General features: G+C 37.6%; 2 protein-coding genes across 2 annotated transcripts; one reads left to right on the top strand and one right to left on the bottom strand.

The window, feature by feature from the left end:
- Positions 1-299: 299 nt before the first annotated feature.
- On the bottom strand, positions 300-1,169 carry LOC109020784 (protein FLX-like 3). Its single transcript, XM_019003308.1, has one exon. The coding sequence runs from the start codon at positions 1,167-1,169 to the stop codon at positions 300-302; it is 870 nt and encodes a 289-aa protein (XP_018858853.1).
- Positions 1,170-3,977: 2,808 nt separating this feature from the next.
- On the top strand, positions 3,978-17,543 carry LOC108988749 (MLO-like protein 1). The gene is made up of 13 exons (XM_018962090.2): positions 3,978-4,283; positions 4,403-4,656; positions 7,610-7,726; positions 7,820-7,880; positions 8,128-8,225; positions 9,110-9,184; positions 9,288-9,376; positions 10,890-10,939; positions 12,194-12,234; positions 16,395-16,604; positions 16,706-16,773; positions 16,888-16,948; positions 17,037-17,543. Exons 1-13 carry the CDS (start codon positions 4,100-4,102, stop codon positions 17,265-17,267), a joined length of 1,539 nt encoding a protein of 512 aa, XP_018817635.1. The 5' UTR covers positions 3,978-4,099; the 3' UTR covers positions 17,268-17,543.
- The last annotated feature ends 221 nt before the right edge of the window (positions 17,544-17,764 follow it).

The raw sequence follows: 17,764 nt of genomic DNA, 5'->3' as shown, positions 1-17,764 counted from the left end.
CCACCGCCAAGGAAAGTGAGATATTCACCAATAACTTGAACCTAGTTTTGAGCCCCCTTAAAGTCTGCAAGCTCTTTATGGGGAACATTACGAGTACTTGGAAGCTTTCTAATAGCTTGCCAATTGTCATCGACCAATGGAGTGCTAATACTTGTGATCAGTGAACTAACTACAGCATTTCCACAAAAACAAGAGCCCATCGAAATTAAGTTCCCAATAGTAGGACCCGAGAGCATCATTCCCACAAAAACATTCCTGTTGAATCTAATTAAAGCATCTAAGACCAGAGTCGCGTGGTCTCAAGCTCGTTTCGAAGACATTGAGTTAGCATCCTCTTCAACTTCACTTGTTTCATTATCACCCATGTCTAATCTGTTGCTTAGATAACCCTTTTTAATATGCTTAGACATAGGATTTGTAGCAAATTCAAGATTATCTGACAGCATTACAGCAGTTGTACACCCACTTTGAATCTTTGAACAACTAGAACCCAACAGTACATCAAAGGGCTCCCTTCCTCTATCAAAAGGCTCTAAAACAATCCTCAATGGCAATATATCAAGCAAAAGATGAGCGGAAATCTTCTTACCTCTCATAATCAACTCAATGTTTGCTTTCTTCTCATAATCAAGCACAACTCTAGCATACATAAGTGCCTGGAGCATGCCATCAATCTCTGCTCTTAAAAGAGGAATTGGTTGATTATTAGCTTTCAATCTTGAAGTGTCCTTTGCGAGGCTTTGAACTTGCGCTGCAAGGTCCTGCCTAAGGTTATTCAGCTTCTGGACTTCTGTGCGAAGTTGTGCAGTCTTAGTTTTCAAAGGCTCAGTTGCTTGAAGATCAGCCTCCAGCTTCATGCCTTTCTCCCTAAGCTCTCTATAGCTCATTTCTTGTTCTGCACGTATGTCGGAAATAATGAGGTTCATGCGATGAAGCTCCTCCTTGGCAGCACCAACCTCTCGATCCAGAGCCGTATAGTCTTCGACTAGCCACCTATTGTCGCCTAAGAGCCTCCGAATCTTAGCATGCTGTAGTTCAAGCTTTTCCTCCAACAAAGCAGGACGAGGAGGAGGATGCCTAGGCATCGGAGGACCCCGCATGAAAGGCCCATCAGGATAACCATGCCTATCATTGAAGGCTTCACGAGGACCATGGTTTTGCCTTGCCATATCAACGTACCCTCTCAAGTTTGTCTCCTTCTCAAATTTTTGTGGGTCGTAATCTGGAGTGAGTTCCATTTTCTTAATTTTCCTCGACACATATTCTCTTAATATTTTGCTCCACTGCAATTCCATCGTCCGGCGCATCAATTTGTCATCACAACAATCACTCATCTAGATGGAGGCAAGAGAAGTTGCTTCAACCAGATCTTTCAAGCCAGCTTTTGACATTTTCATTTTCATACAAGTGAAGCGATAAGGTTTTTCTCCTGTTTCGTTATCCACAACTTTAAAGAAATGGCTCTGTTTCTCACCCATGCAGAAATTGAAAGCAAGAAAGGGTGAATCTAGAAATTTATCTCGTAACGGCATCATTTCTATGTGGGTTTGTTGATGTACAACCACCAGTGATTCCACCCCTATATGTTGTGTTACGGCTAGGGTTTGGAATTTCTTTGGGTTATTGGGCGAGTGGGTGACGTCCCATGTCCATGTAGGGTGCCAAACCATACGTGGCCCTTTGTTTGGGTTTCCTTCTACGAGGAAGATTTGCTCGGTAGTAGCAGATATTATGGTGAGGCTTGTATATGAAGGAGTGTTGATTTCAACACGGTCGTGTTGCCATACGTTCACGCAAGAGCTTATTTCTAACTTGAACGCTGGGTCTCTTGCTTTGGTCTCCTCTCGACGAGTGCCGATTTCTTCCCCCTCTACTGCCGTTAATACTTCTTCCTCTGCAGCTTGGTCTTGAGACTCCACCAAGGATTTCAAAGAACTACCGAAAATCGAGAGACACGAAACGTTCTCCCCCTTCAATCGGACATAATTTTTGTCTTCCTTCACTGCCAATTTTTGTATTTCCTTTGTTGAATCAGTAGTTGCTTCCCCTTCTTCTAATTTTTTTGTTGAGCTAAATTCTTCACTCATTTCTAGAAGGAGACACCCATTTTCAAGTATCGTAGTTCCATCAACGTAACCTCATTTTCCAGAACAACCTCTCCATCCGTTAATGTTTGTTGTTCCAACGGATAAATATTTCTTCCATACTCGTATTTGATGTGCAGCTTCACGTAGTAAATGGTGAAGGAAGGTTCAACCAAGACCTTTAAAGTTTTTCCGTTTGAACATTTCACGGTAAGAACTTGTTTTCCAGGATCCCTTTAGGATTCATCATGGAGGGCATAATGATAATTTTGAAAACATATTTGAAGTTCTGCATTACTCAAGTCCATGACAAGATTGTTGTCTCTAGATACCACTTGTAATGAACCTACTACAAATTGTGAGAATGGCAATGGAAATGTAGGGAGAATTATGACTTGCAATAATAAAATGGATGAAAAAAGAAGATAAAAATGTTACGACTTGGGAAGTTTGAGGCTCCCAATTCCTCCAGAAATGCAAATAACAAAAAGTTCAACAACATTCCAGAATACTTCAACAAGACTACCTCCCTCTACATATACTGGAAAATAATTCCCTTAAACAACAACCTTCACACTAAGGCCATGGCCATTACCTACTCACATTAATTAGGCCCATGGGCCACTAGCGACAACAACTAATTCAAATAGCAGATGATAACTAAGTTGGGCATAAGCCTAACTAGCCCACTTTAATGGGATTCATAACATACACATGGCAGAATCCTGCCCTTTTATTTGAAACCAGCGGTGAGGATTTGAAGGGTGTTGAAGAGGATTCGATCCAGAGAGGTGAAAGCGAAAGAGTTGGTGGTTAGTCAAGTTGGAGAGGAAAACGAAAAGTTGGTGGCAATCGTGTGATGCGTGCGTTTGAGGCTTCTTTTCTTCGTTCTTTTTTCTATTCTTTTGCTGTTTACTTTTAGGCAAAGCACCATTATGATTGTTATAACTGTCCGTCTTTGGTGGAACCAAATTCGAATCATTTCAAATCATCATAAATTAATTATTAATAAAATTTATTAATTTTTAATTTTTCACAAAAAATTAAATTAATCTTTACTTCCTTTCAAATTAAAAAAAAAATTAAATTCATCTTAATTTAAAAAAATTAAATATATCTTAATAAAATTTATAAAATATTACTATTCATAACTCCACTGTACTCGTCTTAATATCCAATAAACTGTCCTCGTCTTCACGGGTGTATCAGTGCAATCTTTTTGTACCTTTAAAACAACATAATAAATATTTCAAATTGTATTTATTTTCTAATTACTATTCTTTTTTTTCAAACATATATATACCTTATCAAATTTATTAAATAATTATGAATATAAAGTTATAACCTTATCAAACTTAAATTCTCTAGAATTATTGTAAGAACTCTGAGATCTAGATTAAGAGAGACTCACAATAAAATGAGTTCTATAATATTTATTGAATATTTAATATCAATCAATAAATTTATTTATTATTTATTTTTTCGTTATTTTATGATGTGATATTAGATAAAAAATTTATAAATAAAATATAATAAATAATCTTTAATTATTTAATGAGAATATAATAAAAATTGAAATGATGAATATAATTACTCTTATTTAAATAGTCATGACCTTTCATGTTACTTCTCTCTCACACTCTAGAATCTAAACTCCTTGTGTCTCTTGCCAACTGTTATATATATCAGGTATCCACACCTAATAAAAACTGATTTGAAATAAAACATTTATATAAAAGTTATCATTCAATTTATACTTAGAAATATAAAAGGCAAATTTTCATTTTTTATTAGAAATTTAGGAAAGAATTTTGATAATTTAGAATAGATATTGTAGAAAAAAGAAAAGAAAATGATAGACAAAGCAAGATTCATGCTTAATACAATAATGGTTGCACTTCCGGGGAATATAGTAGAGGGGTAACGCAGTGGGGACCGGGGGAGACACGGACAGACACAGAGAGACAGAGAGAGAGAGAGGTGGGGAGAGGACTCAGAAGAGGAAATTGGAAAGGATGAGCGGAGGTGAAGGAGAAGAGGCTACGTTAGAGTACACACCAACATGGGTGGTGGCCGCTGTTTGCACTGTAATCGTCGCCATTTCTCTTGCTGTGGAGCGCCTTATCCACTTCACCGGAAAAAAATTGCAGCAGAAGCACCAGAAACCCCTCTTCGAAGCCTTACAAAAAGTTAAAGAAGGTCTCCCACTTCTGCATTTTCTTCTTCTTCTTCTTCTTCTTCTCTCTCTCTCTCTCTCTTTTTTTTTTTTGTGAGTTTGGTACACTGAAATAAATATCTGTGGTGTTACTTGAGAGCAGAATTGATGATATTGGGGTTCATATCGCTGCTTCTGACGGTGTTTCAGAACACGATCTCCAAAATCTGCGTCCCCGAGGGCTTGACCCGTCACATGCTTCCGTGTAAACTCGAGCAAGGAGGGCAGGAAGAATCCATTACTAATGCCACCACTGCCCATTTCGGGAGCTTCTTTGTGTCCACCATTTCGGGCAAAGCCAGGAGGCTTCTCTCTGAGGAAGTTTCGTCTTCCAACACCAGTTACTGCAGCCGAAAGGTAACGTTAAGAGTTCAGTGATTATGATTTTCGTACGTGATGCTTAAAATCGATTTTTTTTTTTTTTTTTTTTTTTTAATGTATAAAAATAACAATATTCGTGTCCCTGTATTTGTTTTGATTTGATAAAAGTAATGCACTGGTTTCACAAAAGAACAAATGGTGGCTATCGTAACGAACCATTTGTTTATAGGGATTCTAAGGAGAGCATATGATTCTTGTTAAATATTTAGTCATACCCATTTTTTAACTATATCTCTCACATATGGAACACTGGAATCCGCTCTATAATATTAAACCGTAGCATGGTGGACTGGAACATGCCGTGCGATTGAATTAGAAACAGTTGAGGACAATCTTGTAATATTTTGAACGTCGTCATTTTCTGTATGTAGTTTGGTACTTATCAGTGATATATCATCTATGAAGTAGCAACTGCTAAAAGTTAACACAGCATCTAGTCTCTTCGAAGCCACTTTCTCATGTTTCAGCTCTGAATTTCTTATAGATAAATAGATGATGCAGTGAAAGTATGGGAGAAAGTATAGACAGTTTAAAGAATCACAACTAAGTTTCTTTATGTAGAACGTGAACCATATGTGCCATATTATTGCTGCTTCTTGTCGACCTTGTCTTTGTTTTATCTGTTTCCAAATCTGGTTTAACTTTCCACTGAAGTAAGAGTTCCTAGGCAATGAGTCTATTATTAATCTTGGTTGAGAATGGAAAGGGAGGAAAGAATTAGAGAAAGCAGGAGGATAATCCTGAGCAGGATCTAACTAAACACTTACACTTGTTTTGGAGTCTTAGGTTTCATATTGTGTGGCTTGGCATTAATTACTTCTTTTAAAAAATCTTATGCATGGATAACCTTCACAAAGTTTTTTGCATCCATATGATTGCCTTGTCTTACACTAGCTTATTTTTTGTAAAGTTTGAGAAACCAAAAACCTCCAATAACACTAAGTGAAACGATGTTTTAGTTTAGACTGTACAATTAAGGTTGAAAAGGGCTGGGTTGGAGTATAGATTTTCGGTGTGCAATTATTTAGGATTTTATTTTTGGTGTGTGAACACATTCATAAAAATGATCAGCACTCACTTTATTGTGGGTGGGTTTCCAGATAAATTATTATTTTTCCCTTTTCGATCATTCCACCTTAGTTACAAACATCTTTCACGAGTCACAATGCTACCTTTGTTGCCCTCATCCTGAAGAAATTGGGGGAGATTAAGGACTTTCTTCCAACAAGCTCAGTGGGAGGCATTTATAAAATTATTTCCGAAGTCCCAGCCAACAAGATGAAGAGAGTGTTGGAGAAGGTTATATCCAAAACCCGGAATACTTTTAATCATTGGGAGCAGTTTGGAAATCATAATAAAACATAAGTATTGAGGATTGCTTCCCATTTGTAATGTGGTCTATCTAGAAGGCCTTGTTTGTGTACGCAAGTATTCTCAGATATTTTCTTCCCAGATATCACTCAAAGACAAAAACACTTTTCAATTTCAAATCTTCAACTTTTTCATTCAGTTATTACCTAATCATTACAAATTTCCCAAACTTCTAAACCAAACACAAAAAACAATACATTTGAATTTATGACCTATTGTTCTCATTTAAGTTTATAATATTTTTATTCAACTTTTTCTCTCTCATTTTCTGAAACCCAATAAAGCATCTTAACTCAAACAAGTTCACTACTATTCACAAACCATTTCATTACTATTCGCAGATATTTTGAGATCTTCTAAGTGTCCAAACGAGCTCTAAGACAATGGTGGTATAAATACTAGCCAAAATGTTCAAAACCCTCTACACCTAGATAGAAGATCATAACAGCTCTTGTATTTCTACATTCTTTGAATTTATGACCTGTATCTTTCCTCTAAGTGGGTCTTTCTCTTGTATACTTCATGTATATTCAGGTTGTGCTCCTTTGCGCTTCCACTAAATTGACTTGTGAAAAGGGGGGTGTTTATTTATTTTTATAATTTGGTTTGTAGGCATTAAGAAGAACAGGAGTAGGTATCTTCTATTCCCTCTTAAGATTTTGTGTGCAGTTGTTCTTAGATTAATTTCTTTATTAACTGAATCAGAATGGCTAATGAAAAGCATGTAATATCCTGGTTCGAATATAGGAAGGTGGTGAATGAGATCCCACATTACTTGGGAGGGAGAAGCTCATGCCTTTTATTACGATTCCAAAGGGCTTTAGATGTAATCTTGTCTAGTCATTTTGGAGTGTAAGCCTAGATATGGCCTGGGGCTTTCTTTAGGTCGTTATAAATGCTTTTAAACCTCTAATGTCCACTTCTGGCCATTCCATCACAAGTGGTACAATTGAAGTCTCACACTTCAAAGAAAGTACAGGAAGGACAAAGGAGTTTTTGTCCTTTGTATATTCAAGCTGCGGCTGTCTTTTACTTTTCTTTCTACTTATGCATGAAAATGTATGAAGTGGTTGATTTCATGGTTGTGCGCTCTTTCCCGATTAAGTGAGATCCGCTATGGGTAAACAGAACTGTAGGGTATTGTTTTTTCAATATTTTTTATTTGGCTTACACTGTTGACAGATATCTTATTGTTTTTCCCCTATTTAAAGATGTAATCATAAGTTGGAGTTGAAATCACAGGCATTCTGTTCAATAGTCAGATTTGCAATTTTCCTTTTCCCTTATTTCTTCCTCTTCTTGTTCTACTTGTTTTTCTTCCTCTTCTTTTTTAATGTCATGTATATTCTGGTCCTTGCCACCTCCTATCCTAGCCAATCAATTTCTAATTTTGACAATGAAATCAAACTACTGCATGGAGTACTTCATGCATTACCTTTTATTGTTTATTTTTAGGGGGTTAATAATATATTGGTGTGTACTTTTTTGGTGGTTTATTGTGATTATAGCTGCACAAATGGGGCAGAATTACGGGATCTAATTGTTTTTCCCCTTCTAGAATAAGGTACCACTGTTATCTGTAGAAGCTCTGCACCATCTGCATATCTTTATCTTTGTCCTAGCCATTGTCCATGTGACCTTCTGTGCTCTCACTATGGTTTTTGGAGGTGCAAGGGTGAGCATCTGGTATGCTTCTTCTACTGCTTTCTCTTATACAATAACTGGTTTATTAATGTTTTTCTCTTTCCTCTAAATGTTTCACAAATAGATTCGCCAATGGAAAAACTGTGAGGATGAAATTGCTAAACAGAATTATGACCCAAATCAAGGTAATTATCATGTGCGATGCTTCTGTAAACTTTCGAAAGAAAAAGGTTCAAGTCAGTCAACCCCATGAAGCCCTATATGGGATTACCTTCCTCCTGATTGACTAATTAAAATAGTAAAGAGAGCTGTCTGGCTGAACTTTCTCATTTCAGTCTCAGTAAGATTATCTGGCTGCTATAATTATTAATGTTGTTGTTGTTGTTGTTGTTATATGCCCATTGCTTCTAATTTCTGCTTGTGATGGTGCAGTTATGAAAACAAAAACAGTTACCCATGTCCACCAACATGCTTTTATAAAGGATCATTTTCTGGGTATTGGTAAAAACTCAGCTCTGTTGGGTTGGTTGGTAAGTTACTGTCTTATTTATATAATTGATCTGTATGCTGTATCTTCTGTTGGATTGGGTTAGGTAATAGAATCTACCTGCCATATGCTCTGTGAATGCTATAAGCTTGGGAAATAAGATCATGTTCAAAGATTTTCCTTGTTCATGCAACATGTGAGAATTGGCATAAAATTTTGCTTGCCTACATGAATGGGACTCTTGTGCATTTGAGATGGCATTTTATGTTTTAGCTTAGAATTATTGGATTTTGTTCCTGGGGCAACCAGTAATTTTTTATATTGGTCCTCTTTTTTTCTGGCACATATTACCAAGCCTAGCTAGGAGGAACCCTGTTTGGGGATTTGTCCTACTTGTTTTGAAAGTGAGATTACCACTGGCTTTAAGAAGAGGGAAAGATCAGTCCTTAATGCAGCATTGATCTTATATATGATGACACCAGATGCACCTTGGTATTTCCATCTGCCAATCAAGGCTAGTGGAGTGAAGAGGGCCAAAAAACGTGAGCTGCATAGCACGAGCCTTATTGAAAGAAAAGGCACCTTAATATAGATTGTCTGGAAAGGAGGAACAACAGTGATGCAGAGGAAAAAGTATGTCATAGGAATTATAAGTTATGAGATAAAGAACAAAATGGTAGGGCTTGCTTTTATGTTTTTCTCAGGAGGGATAGGTAACAACTCATAATAAAGTCTGTCAAGACTATCAGGCATATCATCCCCTATGTTGATTTTTTAAAAGCTACATAGAGAACTGATATAGGACCTTTCAAGTCATGATCCTTAGGTTTGAACCACAAAATATTTATGATGAGCATGCTGATTATCAGTTTGTTAAGTGAAATTGACCCGTTGACCATTCTTCCAATCTTTTTCTCTCCTCTTCAGCATTCTTTTGTCAAGCAATTTTATGCATCTGTGACAAAATCAGACTACAAGACACTACGGCTAGGTTTTATCATGGTAAGATATCCAATATGAGGCGGCAGTTGACTTGTCGATTTCCCGTATAGTTTTCCATTTTCTCTCGCAGGAATTCTTTTGTATATTTAATATTTCTGTGTAGACCCATTGCAGAGGAAACCCCAAGTTTAATTTTCACAAATACATGATGCGTGCACTTGAAGATGATTTTAAGCAAGTTGTTGGGATAAGGCAAGTGATGCCATAGAATATCTTGTGATTTTAAAGCATGTTATGGCTAGTAATTTATTTTCATTCTACAATGGGATTCTTATTCTTAACCGTTATTTTTAAATCAAATAGTTCAGATTTTACTGCCTACACATTTATCATATTTAAAAAAAATTTAATTTATTTGCGAGTAAGGCCCTATTGTTGTATCTATTGATGTCAGCAATCTTTGAAACATTTAATTTTTTTTTTTTGTAAACTGCTTTTTATAGTAGTAAATACTGGTGGTAAAACCTGGACCATTTGATAAGAAAATAAGGAATATTTGGTTGATAACCCCCTTGTGCAATTTTGTTCAGGAATAGCACTTTGTGATCCCAAGTTTTGAATCAAGCCCTCTGTTATGATTTCCGTCCACTCTAGTTAATGAAAAACATGTGGCAGTCCCATAGACTGTTATGTGGAAAATTAGTTTTTCTTATTTACAAAATAAATCAAAATAGGAAAAATTGGTCAGTAACTCCCTATACTTCTCTCCGATCGGGATTTTACCCATATACATCTTTTGTTTGATGAATAACCCCTGTGCTATGAAAAACTTGAGATTTGCCCTCTCCGTTACTAATTCTGTCAATCTGGCTTAATAGAAAACACATGGCAGTCTTATTGACAGCCATGTGGAAACTGAGATTTAAAAAAAAATATATTCTAAATAATTAAAAGTACAAAGAAACAAATTTAAAATAAAAGGACGGGCATCCCCTCCCTGCCAGGCCACAAAGGGGCTGTACCCGGGCAATTCCATGGTGGCCCATGCCTCGGGACCACCATGGGGTGGCTGGATTTGGCCCCCTGTGGTAGCCCAGGTCTTGGTCATGGGGTGCATACTGAATTTTTTTTTTAAAAAAAAAAACTTTGGTATATTTTGGAATATGAATTTCCAAGTGGCATTATGTAAGATTTTCATGTGTTTTCTGTTAAGTGAAATGGATGGAATTAGTAACAGAGGGGCCAATTCTCGAGTTTGTAATAGCAGTGCGGTTATTATTAAAACAAATTGGCAGGGGACGAATCTCAATCAGGGAAAAGCACATGGAGTTACTGATCAAATTTTCAATATTAAATTTATACTTTTAAAATAAAAATAACAGGAACAAAAGGAACGATGCTAGGCAGCTGGACCACCAGCCCCTTGGTAGCCATGGCTTTTGCCTGCACCGGTTGGCTGAGTTGGTGGCCATAAGGAAACTAATTTTCCATGTGGCAGTCCCACAGCTGACATGTGTTTTTTGTTAATTGGGATGAACGGAAATCCTAATGGAGGGGCCTTATTCAAGACTTGTGATAACACTCTTTGTGTTATTCCTAAAGCAAAATGCACAAGGGGCTACGCTCAAATAGGCCTAAGCATAGGGGGTTATTGATAAAATATTATTAAAAATAATGTTTAGGATTTTAGAAACTTCCCTGTAGAGATAATGTAGAGGATCCTTACCTAAGTGTTAATTTTCTGGCTTGTCTTTTTTTCTTGCAGTTGGTATCTTTGGGTGTTTGTGGTCATCTTTCTGTTGATGAATATCAACGGTATGCTAATGCTTTTCTGTAACTTGGATACTTGAAATCTCAATGAGCAATGATGTGGCATGCTTTGTTATCCTGTATCCACTTATATTGACAACAGAGAATTTGTTTTAATTATTTTAGGTTGTTTTCTGAAAGAAGTTTCAACTTACTTTGTTAACTTGAGGGATAGAAAAGTCACAGTGTTAAAGGCTTAAGATACAACAGGAAAAAAAACTGATAATCAAATGCCACATTCAACCAAAAGAGTTCAACTAAGACTTGTTTTGACCGTTTGGTTCAGCTATATTGATCATGCTATAACAATTCGTCTGCATTGGTTCATTTTCTTCTTAAGGATATGCTACCAACTCCAGCCATTTCTTAATACCTTGGTTCATTGCTGTCTCATGCCTTCATCTTTACAATACTTTTCCTAACTAGTAATGTCATTGGTAATCATGTCAATTGATTACCCTAATGAACTTGGAGTCATCATCACCAAATTTTTGTCTTTGTTTCATTTTCTTGTCTGAATAATATCCTACGCTGCTGTTTTTCCCCCTTTTAGTAATAAAAGAAGTTTGATTGTCCAGTAATCAGTTGATGGAAGAAAGGTCTCATATATCAGTTGAGAAAGCATGGTATTATTATAATAGATTGGTGCTTTATGTGCGAAAGAAATGGAGAGTCGGTGGACAATCTTCTTCTTCACTGTGATGTGGTTAAGGTTTTATGGGATGAAATTTTTGCTAGGCTTGGCATTGCTTGGGTGATGCCTAGGAGGGTGGTGAATCTTTTTGGTCGTTGGAGAGGGATTCAGGGCAATCGTCAAATTGCGGCTGTTTGGAAGATGGTGTCATTATGTCTTATGTGGTGTACTTGGAATGAGAGGAATGGTCGCTGTTTTGACAATAGAGAATGATTGATGGGAGGGTTTAGAGATTTTTTTCTTCCATACATTGTTTTTTTGGGCTTCAGCTATTGTATTGGATGGGACTAGGTTTAATGACTTTCATGCTGTTTTTCACAGCTCTTAGCTTGTAATTAGGTGTTCTTCTCTGTTATACTTTCTATGTACTCAGGCTATGCCTAATTATGTGGATTAGTAAATTCTTCTTATATATAAAAAAAATTAGACTTTCTTATGATGCTGAGGAAAAAGTAACACTTATGTTGTTAATGGTATCTACCATCTTCTCTTGCTTTTATGTCATAACGAGCTATATGAGGAGAATTACTTGCAACCAACTATGCATTCTGGTTTCACTTTTGCAGGTTGGCATACGTATTTCTGGATAGCGTTCATTCCTTTCATTGTGAGTAGTCTTGATATGATCCCTCAAGTTTTGCTTCTCATGCAAATTTGATTATTTTCTTAACTGTTTTGCAATTATTTAGTTTGAACCCCTCATACTATAAATACAAGCAACCTCAGTATATTATGGAGATTAAAAAGGCAGGTGTTTGAAGTGATGCAAAATGAGTTAAAAAAACTTGTTCGACCAATAAATGAAATAATCCCAGTATATATATGTGTGTGTATGTGTATATATATATATATATATATATATAGTATGCTTCCTAGTCAACTTACCCTGTGTGATATAATAAATTCTTGTTTTCCATTCGTGTGACCAGGCCATCTTCCAGGCAGTTCAAGTAATTTATCAGAAGGGCAATTATTCAATACAAATTATGCTAAAAAAGTTTAAATAAAGACAGTGACAATAAAATAAGACGTGATGGGAAGTCAATGAGCTCTACCTTGAATAACACATTGCCCTTTAAAAGCTGGGTAGAGGGAGAAACAAGATAAGATAGCAAAAGTTTTTTTTTTATCTACTGGACATTTGTTTTGATAAGTAACCTATTGGATATTTTGAAGCCAATAACTTCTGATTATACTGGATGTAAGTTGTAATGAAATTGGTTACTTTGATACTATTGCCTACAATTTCTATTTTGATTTGTTGGTCTCCCTACAATTTTTATCTTTCCAATGATGATCCATTAAGTTATACAAAAACTCTATGTGCAATCACTTTTGCGTACTCCTTGCGCACTTCACTAATGTGATTGGCTGCATCACTTTTTTTTTTAATATAAAATAACTGTTTTGGCCAATCACATTAGTGAAGTGCACAAAGAGTATGCAAAAGTAACTGTATGTAGCAAAACTCTAAGTTATATTAATAATGAAATACAGATGTTCAAAGTTCAAACTGATTTTCTCCTCCCTAATACATTTTATGTTTAGGATCTAACTATTGGTTTTTCTTCTCATTGTCAACCATCAATTAAATTTCACTTTTGATACTGCACTATCTTTTGGAGGGAGGGGGGATAAATCTTGTGTCTTGCTCATAAATTACCATCACAATGCAATTCTCCATTTGGGTTCATTTTTCTGCTATATGAAATTGTTTTTTTTTATAAGTTAAAATATTATATATATAAATATATATATATATATCAAAAGGAGTAACCAAGTATACTGATGTATACAAGAGAACACCTTGCCCATAATAGAAAACCCCTAATAACCCAAAAAGCCCATGAAAAACAACCTAAAATACACCAAGCCCGACCCCAACCCCTTGTTTCCCCGTCTTCACAATGCCCTTCCTTTAGACTTCCTTTTAGTTGAGCTACCACCCTTAGCGTTATAGTTGATTGTCGAAAAAAGACGACATAACTCCCTGCTTTTCTTGAAACTTGATTTGGTTTCAAGCGAGTGGCTTGCCTTGATCGTAGTAATTAATTCTTTAAACTGGTCTTCACATTTTCCATGTGAAATTCTCACGAATTGCTGAATCTTGTTAACTTTAGGCAGAATCCAATCTGCTATTGGAGGAAGAGAGACCAAGGGAGCCACAATATCCCCAGACACAGTATCCAGCTGCACTCCTGACTCTAGGCAAGGCACCAACGCCAAATCCATGTTCAAATCCTGTACCTCCTTAGCAACTCCATTTGTTATCTCCAATGATATGACATCAAGTCCTCACACCTCTGGTGACCCTTTATGTGCAACTTCAGCGGGTCCCTTCACCAATGGTATGACACCATTTTCCTTCAACTCCGACGAGGGAGCCATAGTTTCTTCTGGTACAGAAGTCACCTGAGGCGAATGACATTCTATTACAGATGTTTCTACGCCTATACCCGACGTAGAACCCACTTCAAATAACCCAAACTTCCTTTTGACCCGGCATACTCTTTTGGATCTGGTTATAGGAACAGGGCCGAATCCGATTTTCCGTTTTCCTTTATCTGAGTTTAAAGGATTCGAGCCTATCTTAGTCTTGTTCTTTACAACTCTGTTGCCTCCAGTTGAAAGCAGGTCTGTTTTAGTAGACAAAAAAGCTATCGCTGCCTTCAATTCGACAAGTTGGGTTTCCATCTCCTTTAAAGAATTATGCATCGCGACAAGCTGGTTCTGAGGCGTGATCTGCAAACCACTTACATCATTCCCCTCACTATGAAACCCCGAATCATGATCGGTCTACAGAGCTACCACATATGATCGTCTCGCCACCGTGGATGTACTATGGTCTTTATGATTCACCTCCAAGTTGATATTCTCATTCTTCTTTTGGTTTTCCTTCTTTGACCCATCAGCAAAAAGCATATCCGCAGCTCTGCGTAATTCCGTAGCAAATTTCTCCCAACCCAGACCTTCATACCCTTCAGGAATGGCTACAACACTTCGCCGGCCGCCTCCACCATATATGGTGACAGTTAAAAACCTACCATGTTTATTGGAGCATCTTTGAGCCATGAATGTTCTGCTGCCTTCGCGCAAGTGTTTTGTGAAGTCCAAATTTTTTCCTGCTTGTAATACTGCTTCCATCGTAGTCGTCAACCATTCTAGACCACTGCGACCCATCACTACAAATCTCCACACCCTTCTACTCCTCTCCACAATTTTTAATGACGATCTCCATGATTCTGGCAAAAGCTCAAAAGCCTTCGATTCCACCCAAAAGCGCACCAGCTGACCCATACTGATCAACCCTTCGACTTTAAATGCAGGGGCATCCCATGTTGAAATGCATCCTTCTGTCGAGTAAAAGCAATGCGCGAAGGTGGCTGGAGTTATCAGGTTGGGAAAAACAGAGCCCAAAGGCGCACCAGGTTGGTAAAAGCAGAACCCCTTAATTGAGATAACGGAAACTTCCAGTCGCCGGAGGATGACCGGCTTCGGAGACCCCGCAATGGGGTCGCCGGAGTCCGTCGAACACGTTTGTAATGATGGCTAATGCAAAGGCTCAGGTCTTGTGAAGTAAAGGAGGAAGTAACGGAAAAACAGCAAAATACTCCCAGTTGTCGGCAAAGGACCGACGTCGGATGCCTCACAACGGACTCACCGGAGTCCGTCGTCCAAGTCTGTGGCGGAGTTGAAAGTGCACGGCGACAGTACGACACCTTCGACAAAGATGAAGTGAAAAAACCAAGTTCGCCGGCAAGGACCGACGTCGGATGGTCCTCAGTGAGGACGTCGGGGTCCGCCGGCCTCGTCTGTGATGGAGGTGAGATATCACACTCCGATTGATGATGGGTGAGGGGTGGCGGTGGGTTGGTTGAGTTAGGGTTTCTCGCTTCACTGTTCACCCACGGGAATCGCAAGGTGTACATGTAAATTTCCAAATGCAAACATGTTGAAGTAAAACTGAACTAGATGAAAATTTGAAGGTTACACAGTAGATGAGATACTTCCTGATATATTTTTATGAAAACTGAACGGATACATCCTGTTGAGATACTTCCTGAATTTCGAATCTGCTTTATGATATTGGCTTTTTATGTATGGGTCTTATTTACGTGGGTGCCATCCCTCTTCCCACCCTTTATTGAAATTTTTCTTATGTGTCAAAAAGAGAGAAAAAATAAAAATAAAAGATAAGGGGAAAAAAAAGTGCTATCATCCTTTGAAGCTACGACTTGAGAAAGTACCAAAGACCTTTTCAGAGTATCCGTTTCTTATCAAGCAATGATATTATGGTATAATCAGCAGCTTATTTGGTTGAAATTCTTTAAATGAAAGATACAAACATTTACTGCTTGCATTTAGCCATTCCTTAAATGACTGATATTGCTTTTATTAGGTATCTGCATTTAGGTTGTGGAGACCTTTCTATCTTCATAAGCATCACTTCGTTGAGAGTTTTAACCTTGTTCCTCACATTCAATGGTTATGATTTCTAGCAATCAGTGACATCACATGGGCTATTATCCTTTTTTTTTGCTCTCCCTCTTCCAATTATAATTATCAGGTTTATTCTTAATGCATGTGCTATTCGATAGGCTTGTTATAGTATAAGGTGTATGCATGCACATTTTGGCCTGTTAATTAGTAGTAGTTCGTTTTAAATGCATATAAATGAACGTGTTTGTGCATGTATATTGGACTTTCATTGCTTTTGTCCTTTTCTTTTTATCCACTCCCTATGCTGCTAATTCATTTATATCTCAGCTTCTACTTGCTGTGGGGACTAAGCTGGAGCATGTAATAACCCAGTTGGCTCAGGAGGTTGCCGAGAAACATGTGGCCATAGAAGGTGAATTGGTAGTTCAGCCATCAGATGAGCACTTTTGGTTTGGTCGGCCCCGCATTGTCCTCTTTCTGATCCATTTTATCCTTTTCCAAAATTCTTTTGAGATTGCATTTTTTTTCTGGATATGGGTAAGGAGTTCTTCAAGCACCATGTTCCATATCTTTCAATATTAAAAAATATGTCAGTAATTGAGATGGAACGTATTTAACCTGTTTTTCAACACATGTAGGTGCAATATGGCTTTGACTCTTGCATAATGGGACAAGTTCGTTATATTGTCCCAAGGCTCATCATTGGGTATAAATGAAAGACCCTCTTATACTTTTTCATCAGTGTGAGATTACTGTGTAGGATCTTCTGTGCCCGAGTACTAAAATTTGTCTTTTTAAACCTTTTGCTGTTTTAATCTAGGATCTTCATTCAAGTGTTCTGTAGTTACAGCACCCTTCCACTTTATGCCATTGTCACACAGGTGCTTTGAGTTTCTGTTAAAACTAGAATTCATTTTCTTTTTTTCCCTCGAACAGTGTAACTAACCTTATTTCTGCATTTAAATGAAGATGGGGAGTAATTTCAAGAAGTCTATCTTTGATGAGCATGTGCAAGCCGGCCTTGTTGGTTGGGCTCAGAAGGTGAAGAAGAAAAAGGGATTAAAAGCAGTTAACAATGGCTCTGGCCAAGGAAGTTCACATGAAAGTTCTACTGTGGGAATTCAGATGGGGGCTCTCTTTCGTAAGGCGTCTACACCAGAGGAGATCCAGCCTGCGGCTGGTCCTGAAGGGTCAAAATGAGCAGTACCATTCATCTAGGACCCTGGTACGTCACTGGAAAAGGTCAGGCGAAACATAATCATTAGGATTATCTTTCTGGCTTAAAACGAAGGATTAAACAATGGAGACATTTTTGTACGTCAGCCTATCTGTGAATGTATTTATATTTTTCTTTTCAGCAAAAAGGTTTGAAGTGTTGCTCTCAAAACTGAAGATTACAGCATATGTTGTCTTTTTTGTAATTTTCGTTTGTAATTTTTATGCCACCAGCCTATTATGCAGCATATGTTTTTTTCTTTTTTTTGACAAGTCATTTTTGCCCCCAAAATTACAAATGACAACTCCATGCCGAACACTTTATTCTTCTCCTCCAGTGTTTCCTCCTCCTCCTTCCCGTTCTCGTCCAGCATGCCCTTCTCCTCCCATCTCCAGAGTCTTGGAGTTGTACTTGGTGTCGAAGTCTGAGCTCCTCCATGCCCCCGACATTGGATTTTAGTGAAGATTCTTGCCTATGGGGG

This window comes from Juglans regia, chromosome 12 (assembly GCF_001411555.2).
Source record: "Juglans regia cultivar Chandler chromosome 12, Walnut 2.0, whole genome shotgun sequence".
Lineage (NCBI taxonomy): Eukaryota > Viridiplantae > Streptophyta > Magnoliopsida > Fagales > Juglandaceae > Juglans > Juglans regia.
The sequence above is the reverse complement of the archived record's forward strand: the minus strand, read 5'-3'. Positions and strand labels throughout refer to the sequence as shown.

What these genes read in the sequence shown, in the direction of transcription:
- LOC109020784 (XM_019003308.1), bottom strand. Translation starts at nt 1,169, where the DNA reads ATGGCAAGGCAAAACCATGGTCCTCGTGAAGCCTTCAATGATAGGCAT.
- LOC108988749 (XM_018962090.2), top strand. Translation starts at nt 4,100, where the DNA reads ATGAGCGGAGGTGAAGGAGAAGAGGCTACGTTAGAGTACACACCAACA. An exon ending in CTTACAAAAAGTTAAAGAAG is followed by an intron (nt 4,284 to 4,402) that starts GTCTCCCACTTC and finishes ACTTGAGAGCAG; the next exon opens with AATTGATGATATTGGGGTTC. An exon ending in TAGCGTTCATTCCTTTCATT is followed by an intron (nt 12,235 to 16,394) that starts GTGAGTAGTCTT and finishes TTTATATCTCAG; the next exon opens with CTTCTACTTGCTGTGGGGAC.